The 11,388-nt window shown below is 39.0% G+C and overlaps 1 protein-coding gene across 6 annotated transcripts in view; it reads right to left on the bottom strand.

The window, feature by feature from the left end:
• The window catches only part of KIAA1549 (KIAA1549 ortholog), a 283,671-nt gene continuing 272,283 nt past the window's right edge, over nt 1-11,388 (bottom strand). For all 6 annotated transcript variants that reach the window (XM_019515386.1, XM_019515387.1, XM_019515389.1 and 3 more), the window contains one exon: nt 1-10,733. In XM_019515386.1, the coding sequence (XP_019370931.1) occupies nt 10,479-10,733 (255 nt within the window). In that variant the 3' untranslated portion in view covers nt 1-10,478. The remainder of the gene's footprint in view (nt 10,734-11,388) is intronic.

Genomic DNA, 11,388 nt, shown 5'->3' with positions numbered 1-11,388 from the left:
TTTTTTTTTTTTTTTACATGCACAGTAATACCAGTAGTAAACAATCACAAAACAATGCTCATCAGGAAAAACTCAACATTTCAACATGCAGTAATTAAATCAAAAGTAACATTCACAAGACAAACCTTGGTGTTGGACCCGCCAACTACTCATTTCCACAAAAAATATATAAACTTGTATATTTACAAACTTACAGAAACAAAGGATTTCTTTTTCATTGACTGAAAATGGTGAGCTGACTGTTAACAACTGCAGTTACTGATGGACCACAAATCTTATAGCTATATCTAGAATATCATTGTTTATCCTGGTTGATTATTTTAATAATGGAATGTGTGTATCGGTCTGACAGTAATGTGGCATTTACATTGTGAAACACTCCACATATTACCTTTGTGTTCACCTTCTGCAGAACTCTTCCCATAGGTAATGAATTTTACAAAAAATTTTCTCCAGGTCAGAATGGATCAGTGACCTTGGGATCTGGGATTATATGCAACTAATGGTGGGATATCTCTGTATTTCCATGGCTAACTGGGAGAAAAAATCATAGCTTTTGGTACAGCACAATTTCCCACTACAAATGTACTTTATACACTGTTGGCTTGGGGCAAGAGGCTAATCTTAATAAAGCATGGATCTGAATTATGTTTATAAAGCTGATATCTCCAAGAATTTTTGCTGTAAAATAGACAAATGCCATACTCCATTCATCTGTAAACTTATGATCTAGTGCAAAAGGCTTTGTTTGCAAGGTGTATTGACCCCTTAATATTGGGCATTGCTAAGAAACCTCTATACAGCAAAGCATATGCTTTTTATATGCCTATTTCAGACCTGATCCATAGCCTTTTTCTATTGAAGTCATTCCACAGATTAAAAGTGTTTTGGGACAGATCCTTAATGAAAATGTAGTCCTGCATATAATACTACACTCAACATGCTCTGGGGTTCTTAAAAGATGTGGTGGTATTCAAATAGCTTCTGGGCTTCTGTCCTATTTGGATATAATAAAATTACAGTGCAATTAAAACACTTCTATAAAACAGAGGAAGTCACTGAGGTATATGTTGTATTTTGCACCGATAATACATGTCATTTTTAGCAATTGGGTTTGTAATAACTTAACTGACATGCAAAAAAGAGGACTAGCCAGCTGGTTTTCCAGTAATGGGACTTCAGAAGGTGGACCACAGTTGCAGAAAATGCAAAATGAAAGATTGTATTCAGAAGACAATAAAAATAATACGACGGTGAATAGAAACCTTACTGATAAGCTCTTGTATGCACAGCAGAGCATATCATAGCTGATGCACAGCAGTGTATGATAGCCAAGCACAACCAAAAAGATATTTTTTGTATGAAGTCACACTTGCTAAAGTAATTTATAAAGTTGAAAATCAGATGGCAATCCAATTTGTGTTGCGGGGCTAGTAAAAAAAAAAAAAAAAGCTTTATAACCAATAAAATCACAATGAAGGGTTTCTAATTTAAAGATGCATACAAAAAAGTGTTCAAGTTTTCATTTTTATGATAAAAGACAACTCTGTAGTAGAGCACTTTTGATAAATGTACTCTTTATGGAAAACTGAGGCTTTTAGTCAGTTGCAACAAGGCCATTAATAACAAATATATCCCACCAGATCCCCCCCAGTGATTCAAGTGAGCATAATTCCAGTAACTTTAATGGAGCTATAATGATTTACACAGATTGAAGATCCAGCCCAGCTTTTAGTTAGTGCTGTCCAGTTTAGTAAGCCCACCAACCTCAATTCCATGGTAAAACCTGAAACCAACAGGTCAGGTTTGATTAATTACTGTGTAAGTTTCATTTTTTAATCTGTATGAAGCTTCATTCTAGGCAAGTACATAGTGGATAGTGCTATAGGATGGTTCAAGATGTTTTAAGTTTTCAAAAGTTTAAGACAAAGCATGCAAAAAATCAATACAAACTGATCACATGGTCCATTAAACTGAACTGTCCTCATAAGGGTAGTGATGCAAACTTTAATGATCCATTCATGTAGTACTTGACTAGTCAATGCACTGGAGTATTATTGCACTTGTACAAAACAACCCTACATGGGCAAGAAGATGGACTGGATGACTGGCCAGTCATTACCATCAGTAACTTTTGGTACTGGCCACCAGGACAAAGAAAGGCAAAAATGGCAGAATTCGGGATGGTTAAAAAGGTAAGGACAGTTGAAAAACCCCAGCGTGAATCCTGCTGGTCCAGCCAGCAGGTTTACTTGCGTTTGTTTTGACTGGTGCATAAAGTTGCTAAATTCCAGGCACGGAATTATATTGTACCTAAAGAAAGGGGAAGGTAACATCCAGTAAAGTTGCTAGCCTAGAAATTGGAATAGATGAAAAAAGCAGCAGGAAGCATGCAAGTGATCATCCCTTCTCACACCAAGAAGTACCACTGGGAAACATAGGTACAGGCAGCAGCATGATTCCATGGTAACTACATTAATTTGCTCTCAGATCAAACAAACTGTATCAGAGCAGTGTTTTTCTTCAAGTCTGTAACTCAAGATTGAATTGATTAGCACTTGATGCATGACGCTTCATCTTTCTAGGTACCATTGCTCTAGTAATTACATTACTCGCTTGCTGCTTCTATCAAGGGGATATTCCTTAGGGCTTTCCTGAATAAGCTACATATTAAGTCATTGCACTTCACAATGATTGCATTTTACAGAATCAACAGAGGGATGAAAATCGGCAAGCCCCTACATGAGAACATAAGCTGTGAAGACAGAGGTTAACTTTGTGGGAAAAGATTATCTGTACTGGGATATTAAGAGTTTCATTAAAACCACAGAAGTTAAATCTTAAGGTTTCATGAAAGTGCTATCATTAAATAAAATCAAGATATTTAATATCAGCCATTCATACGAGGCAACAGCCATTATGCTCTGAACCTTATGCTCCACACCCATGTACTCTTGTGATTCAATGCGTTTCCAATATGAACCCTGAAAAAAAATCTCCCAGACATGAACTGAGCACTATCTTCCTAAATCTGCAAACAATTTGAAACAAATGCTGTAAGCATAAACCACCTTTTAATGATCATGACGGTACCTTTGAAACCTAAATATTGGAAATTAAATGGCAGTATTTCATTGCCAATTATTTAAAAAGAAATGGGCAATTTTGTCAGGTAAAATGGCAAACAATAGGGGGATGGGGGCAGTTTACTGGAACAGGAAACAAAAATTTAATTTCAAGAAACAAAGCCACCTCATACACAAAGGAGGAAGGACAGAAGCAAAGAGAGTCTGGATCCCATGACGCATAAAGTTTGCTTCACTGCCCAAATCTTACACCACTGTCCTCTCCTCATCTCCGGGAACTGCTAATTTCTTCATCTGCCAACATCAGCGACACAATCATCTGTCCCCTATGCAAGCATCTCCCACTCATGGAATATATAGTGGGAGTGTAAATATAATTAGCAACAGACCACTGCATTAGTTGTATTAGCCACCAAAATCCTCCACTTAGCAGGTGTCACATGAACTTCACTTCTCCAAATGAAGACACTGCTGAAATCAGGGAGATCTTGGACTCGAGCAGACTTTTTACACATTACTGCAACATTACATCTTCCTAAAACAGAATACAATTATTTAAGCATAGTTTGCCTAGACATATTTGGGAAATTATAGTCGCGTCTTCTATGCAAATCTATTTCCTCATCTTGTTCCTCACTTTGTTCCCTGCTCCATTTCTTACCTTCCTAATATCCATTTAGCACTTCCATATTCATTAGTGAAAGTTTGCACAGCATTTTAAACATGGGAAATGCCCTAGTAACTACTAATTATTAAAATACATATATATTTTTTAAACATATAGATCATCCTACATAAAAGCCTGCCTTGCCAAGCCTGGCTCTTTCTTCTGTTTCTAAGGTCCACAATTACTTTATTTTTAAAACATTTTTCGTATCTCTGCACTGCAGTCTTTCAACTCCCTTCACTTTCAACATTTCCTGCTTACGTGGCATTCTATACTATGACACTCCTTACCTGCATCCCGTATTTCCTGTTACAATTCAAAACTACAACACACTTCCCATTTTTTACTTCCTAGAGGAAGATATGCTATATTGATTACTCCCTAGCTTTCGTTCCTTCTTAGACGTCTCCACTTCCTATTCTAGTTCTATCCTCTATTCTCATTTTTTATGATAACCTGCTTGTGCCACTGGCACTTCCTCATTCTTCATCTAAAATAAAATCAAGCGTTACAGTAATGGCCTCTCTCAATTACATAACAATGTAAGACGTGCCACACTGGGTAAAACCAATGGTCCATCTAACTTAGTATCCTGACCAGATGGGGCAGAAGTGGATGGTGTACAGGGAAAGCATGGAACTGGATCTCTCTGAAGTTATCTGTCTCCTATTCAATACCTTCCCTGGCATCCTATAGATTTAGAGACACCAAAGGAAACATCTCCAACCGTTCTGTTCAATAGACATTAGTAGATCCATTATCCTTGAATTTATCCAGTCCCTTTCTGAGCTGGTTGTGTTATCTGCCACCACCATGTAACAGCACAGTGGTTTCAAAACTTTGATCTTATGGACCACTGGTATTGCAGTGAGTGGCCTTTTAGCAAGGAAGCTGCAACAAACAGGTTATTTGCTCCTGACAGGGGTGTCAGATAGTAACGGAAGGGAAGGGAAGTAGGCCCATGCAACGGGGTATGTTAGAGTCAACAAGGTGAATCTGCTCTCTCTCTACCCCTCAAGACATTGTCCATTTGAAGAGCTTGTGAACACATGGGGCACTCAGGAAAGTTAATCAGAATGAATTAAAACTGTAAATACAAAGTGGATTCAAATTAAACATTGCCATGAGCACTCTTCTTCAGAATTAGCGTGGCCTCAGGTCAATTTGGCTTAGTTCAATTCCAAAGTAAAGCAAAAATTAAATCCCTTTTTAAAAGTTAATTTACATCCACGTATTCAAGTGTCCACATGTGGACAAGCCCTAAGTGAAGAACCTCAGACTTAAAGGGTGCTACTGAGGTAACAACCTATAACCCAGTAGCTCCTAAGATACATTAGGAAAGCATTCTGTACATCAGCAAATAGACAACCTTAGCTTAAACCAATGTGAAAGCCAGTACATTTCCTTTTCCTTTGTTAATGTTTATAAACTCCCATGACAAACCATTTTAACAAATGTATCACCATCTTTTTTTCCCCCAGGAAAGTGCTGGGGGATCAAATGGTAGGGATTTCATTTAAATGTTTTAGTATGACATGACTCAATGGTCTCTCCCATCAGAAACATTCCTTTCTTCTGAATCCTTCCTTGATGATGTGACAGAATAAGCTGAACACTGCTGCAGTTTCCCCCGTACTCTCTTCTGGTTAATGAGTAATTACAGTTGAATAATTTGCCTATTGAGAGTGAGCCACAAGGCCTGATCATCCATCGTCTGTGGTTTGTGTAATCATTTATACCAGTAAAAATGCCAATGGCTTTGAGAGGCAGACTTAAGCCAACACAGAGTGTTTCTGAAATGTCACCGAAGAATGCTTCACCTCCAGTCTAAACTGAAGTATTGTGGAGGAAGGGCTCTCTTTTGGAGGAGGCAAATCCAAACAATACAGTCTCATTACAGTAATACCACCGCCCCACCCGGGACCAGGAAAAAAAATAAGGAGGGTGTTTGCTATACTAGAGTCAGTACAAGTCACTACATCATAATATTGAAACTAACCAATTCCAGCTGTTCTGATTGTTAAAACTCTTACAGACTGTGTTATAATGAAGTTGTACTGTATCCTTAAGCACTTATAAAAGATGTAGTAGGATTTTTAGTGGCCACAAGTGCAAAAATGTTAGGCACAATGCCTTGGCTCAGTTTCAGATCAGTGAAGTAGATTCTGCCTAGCTAAAAAACCCATATTCTCCTATAGTTTCCACTGAACAGAGAATTGTTCAGTTTCTATTGTGAATGATGGCAGCATACTGCTTAAAGTCTCCCAACTTGCATTTCAGAGATGAAAACATTACTGCAAGGAACAAACTCATTCCCCATCTCTAAATTGATTTAAAAATGTCTAACATGTCAGAAGCTTCATCAAAATACACTCCATGTGTACACATCTGGATTTACAATACCAATGATCTGGCATTTTACCCAGAGTCACATGGGTTTAAGACCTCCAGTAACAAATTCATGCATTCATTTGCAACACTACTTCTGTGCCTGAGTCACCCACAGTAGATAATCTTTCAACCAATGCAACGTTTAATAACAATGCTAAGCTTCATTAAGGGTGTCTTAATTTACAACTGTCTGCTGTGCTCCAGCTTCAAATGCTAAGTAATTTCCAAATTTCACTTTAGTGTAGTTTTCAGGTGCAGGAGGTTAATGTATTGCTGAATATAATGACATTTTGTTTTGCATATCAGTTTACAAGTTTGCATTGTAGGGCAAGTAGTGCAGTTCTAACTATTGCTTTCAAAAGATATGCATCAAAAAACACATCTCAGATAAATATAGCATGGTAGAGAAGCCAATTCTGAGATGCCTAAAACCCACAGGACAATCCTTAAGGAAGTGACTATGGGATCTTGACACGGCAGTACTATTCCAGGAGTACTGCTGTTATTGGCATCCAACAGGAAATCCTAGACAATACAAATTGCTGTGCCCAATCTCTCCCCCATTCTTAATTCACTAAAGCTTGCTGTATACGTCTATAGCAATAGCAAGGCTAAAATAATGTGAAACCATAACAGCCACATCAAATATCTATAGAGTTATAACCTGAGAATAAATGTTTAAACATTTCCCCACTCCTAACAGGCCAACACTTAACTCTGATCAAAGCAATAAGGAGATGTACTCTAAATTAAATCACCCTCCAGTTATCAGGAAGAACTATTCACAATGAGATAGGCTTAGCCATTCTAAGAGAAATGTGTGCTATCCATGTGAAAAAGACAGCAAGAATAAGTAGGTCTATTAAAGTCACTTTCCTGTCGATTAGGCTTCAACAGAGTTCATGGAATTCTGTTTCTGTTCTGGAAAGTGATTCTTTAAAAAGACTGACATATTCTTGCACCTCAGTTAATTCCACATACCAGTAAGCTCATACGGGGAGATGCAAGTCAAATGGGATGTTTTCTGGCCTCATGACCAGTAATAAAGAATGTCAGCCAAATTCCCCTCAGGCATGCCTATGCAACTCGGTGGTTTTCAATGGAGTTGCTCAGGTGTCTGACAGGGCACAGAAAATGAACCAACAACTGGAATGTAGTTAATAATACAGCTGATGTATGAGCATCAATAACATTCAGCTCATTCTGCTGGAGCTACATTGGTTTCACAGGATTGAGAATAAAAAGTGGCCAGAAAACATCAGAAAAAGTCTGACTGAACACACAGGAAGAGCAGATGTACTGAACAAGAATTGTTTGTCCCTTTTCTGCCTTTAGCTGCGCTTTAAAGGATTCCCTGCAATGGTCAGGAGGACCAGACACCAACCAGCCAAACCCACTCTTACAGAAATGCTTCAGAACCAGAGAACCATTTTGCAGGAATTTTCCTTTTCTAACCTAGGCATCTCCTGCTCGGTATCTACGATTGCTGGTGAGATTCATTAAGAGAAGCTTTTAATTTAACTTCTTTCATACCAGATTAATAAAGGGTTAGCTGGTAATCACGAATGTTAGGCAAACTGGACCATTTTCCTGGTTTCTAAAGCGGACAATGCATATCTTGGTACAAGCTTCACAGAGCAGTCACGCCATATGCATACAACCTGCCTGTTCAATTATGCACCAGTTGCAGAAATTAAATAGGGCACCCTTCTTGTTAAGGCCATTCTTAAGGAGGAAAGTATTATGCAGAGGGTTTCAAATGACAGATGAGATAAAAGGCAATATAGCAAGGATTATTTTAGAAGGTTTGAAAAAGTGAGCTGTAGCTGCAAAACAAGTGCATTTGTGCCTATTGCATTTTCCAATGAACTCCTCAGATCTTAAAGTGGGACTACTTTTATTTTAGGGAAAAAAAACCCTGATCAGACTTACTTAAATCTATTTATTATCACAAGTTATTTACCATACTCAAAGTAGGAAAAAAGGTGATTCTCCTACCTCTTAAAAAAAAAAAAAAGACGTTATATGCCAACATTGTCTTCCCTGGCAAATCTGAGCAGTAGGATTATGGCATAACCACTTCCTCTCTCAACCATTTCAGAGTTTCCCCTCATCCTAACCTACGCTTGTTGGTTATGGCTGTTTCTATCTGATAATGATATTGCATCCTAGCAGCCCACATTTGTCTGGAGTCAAAACATAATGCGCTCCAGTACTGACAGCAATGAAAGGCTGGGGTCACAAGCATAGGTTGCTGACTTTGCTGCAAGAAAAGGAATCTTTTTTGAAACTGCTCAAGAACAGTTCTTGAGAATCTCATAAATAATGACCAAATCAATTCATTCTATAAAAGCTCAGTTTTCAAGTCTGATTCACCACGGAAGTTCATCTTTCAAGCATCAAAGCAGCCTGTGTTTGCATCAGCTATGATATATGTTGTGCACCAAGTCAAAAGGCAAAACTTGAAAAGCATTCAAAATCTAGTAACCTGGGGGCCCTTCTGGCCAGCGTGCGTGCGTGCAAAAAACTTGGGTCAAAGGTGTAACATTTCTCCTAATCCCTGGAAAAGGAATCAGATCATTCCCAATGTTAGTGTTCAACTGGTTGCTCACTCCCCACCTGCCTGTTTCAGGTGGTTTGCCAAGGAGCTACATTAGCACATATTTTGGAAAGTAGTAATGAGGATCCCTGTAATGGCTCTTTTAGTTCCAGTTTCACCCATTCAAGAGATGAATTATGCCTCATAACTGAGATCAAATCATCATGTAGCCTCACAGGTACCTTACTACTGTCCCAAAACTGGTTCAGACCAAGCAAGGTTTCTGTGAGAAAGGTTCAACTATATGCCAGTCACCTCCGTGGCATGACCACCTTGCTGGACCATAAGTCGTCAGATCATTTGTTGCTGGCATCAGGTCCAGTGTTTGAAAATCCCAGCTCCTTGCGTCATGTCCCAAAGTGAGGCTCCTAATCTTCCTCACAAATGTTAATTTACACCGTCTCCCTGCCACGGTTGTAGCTTTACTTCAGCGTAGATTAAAAATAAACATACTCCAACAAAGCAAAATTTACTTTGAATTTTCACTTATATTATGCTGGTTACAACTATGCAATGGCCAAATATTAGTAATCTCATTATTAATGATAAATTAAACTCTAGAAAAATGACAACAGATACTCCATGACATGTACCATCAATACCATGGCTCCTTTCTCCACTGTCTCAAACAAGAAAATTGAACCTATGTAGAGACTCTAAATAGTTTTACCCCAAGCTTCATCTTTTGCAGGGCTCAGTTTCACTAAGTGCAATTCAGAATGAAATGTAAGAGGTGATTTGTGATACAAATGTATAACTTAGTGCTGGTGACCCTGTATTAACTAGGCTGGCTTGCTTTTGTCCACGTAGCAAACCACAGACTAGTAGATTTTATCCTTGGTCCTGTGAAAGCATTTGTTTTTAAAAGACAGACATACATACATCTGCTCCAAAATTCAATGCAATTAAGAATTCTCATTTAGATTTCAGTACGTTTAACAAAATAAATACCAAGCCTTTTCATTTGGGATGCTTTACTTCCCCAGCCTGAATGAGTCCATGGATTTATTCTTGGGTAAACAAGGCCATTGTTTCACTTTGCAAACAGTAAGATGAAGGGACACTTGAAGCATCAGCACCAGAAGTAAAACAAGGAAGAGTGCAGAGCGTAAGCTCCATTTAGAAGCATAGGAGCTCTAATAGTTATTGTTCGGGTTTGCTCAAAAATCCTTTTTTCTAAGTTGTCTTATTGGTATTGTTATTAAGGTGATTTCCTACTGTGGGATCACACCTTCATCATCTCCAGTCGCATATAACTTGCCATCTTGCCAAGCAAGCAACACATACCGCATCCCTCTGAATTGCTGCAGAGGCTGGAATTCTTGTCATCTCTTACGAAATGTCCACTCCGTCCAATCCTGCTGGTAACATGCAACCATTTACCATTTACCTTCTTCCTTAAACAAGGAGTCTCATGTTCTGTTAAACCTTGGAGGTTTTATTTATTTAAGTATTAGATTTTGACCTATACCTTTATTGTTAAATCAAACTAAAGTGGACATAATAATGCTAATACATTAAAAGAGCCAGCTGTGAAAAGACCGCTTGTGGACTCCCCATCTCTCCCCAAATGCTTTTCTCTCACTCTCCTCCTGCTGCTGCTTTTTTTCTGAGGTGTTCTCTCTGGAGTTGTAGAAGTTCACTCTAATGACAGAAGAACTGTGTTGTTGGTTTTGGTTCGAGTTTTGCTTCCATAGGAAGCACATGACCGGCAGATTTGCAAGAGAATGACAAATCAGCTGTGGAAGTTCTGCACTGCTGTCTGTTTCTGAGAGAGGCGTAGAAGCTCCTCTCTAATTGCTTTTATGAGAGATGCAGAAGAGTGTCCTGGCTGGAGGTCCTCAGTGGAACTGGTGGTGTAGCAGAGCCCCTGCCCCTGAAGAGTGCTGTGTGGAAGCTGCGCAGGTGGGGCTGAGGGCTGTCTGACTGAAGTCCTTGGCATCTGGAATACTGGTGAGGAGGAATATTCCTGATGTCCATGCATATGTGTCTGGAAAAATGCAGAGAAAGTTATTGCACTTCCAGGTCAATAAAATGATGAGCTTGGGAAAAGGAGAAGAAGGGAGAAGGCAAAAGCTAGAGAACAGCAGCATGAAGACAGCTCTATTCCCTTCTGCAAGTCCCATCAGCACAAAAAGAGCAATTCCCTTAGATAGTCCAGCAATTTTTTTTGCCTTGTTCTGTCTCAATGTCAGGGATTCTCGAGCTCTCTTTAAAAATCTATACAAGTCTCTATAAATCATTAGATTTCCTTTAATGTCTGATAGGTTTAAAATGTTACTAGGAGATCTGGAAGGAGTGTCTTTTAGATGAGTCCCTGGAGTAGAAACTGGCTTCACTTCTTAGCTCTGCCATCAGCTGTGGGACCATGGACAAATCACACAATCCCTATGTTCCTTATTTCTGCATATGATCTGTAAAATAGAGATAATGTCACTTCCTTGCCATGTCTATCCAGCGTGCATTCCTTTCAGATAGGGGTGCACTGATAGAGATTTTGTGGGCCAATACTAATAGCCAGTTTTTAAGGAGGCATATCGGCTGACACCGATCCGATTTCTGATACAGCTGCATCCAGTTGGTAAGTCTGTTGTGGTGGAAGGGGAGGGAGGAGGGAAGGGGTGTATTGTGTGCGTGTGGGGGGG

Source organism: Gavialis gangeticus, unplaced genomic scaffold, assembly GCF_001723915.1.
Source record: "Gavialis gangeticus isolate Ggan-Ray unplaced genomic scaffold, GavGan_comp1, whole genome shotgun sequence".
Classification (NCBI taxonomy): Eukaryota; Metazoa; Chordata; order Crocodylia; family Gavialidae; genus Gavialis; species Gavialis gangeticus.
This window is presented reverse-complemented; position numbering and strand designations above follow the sequence as displayed.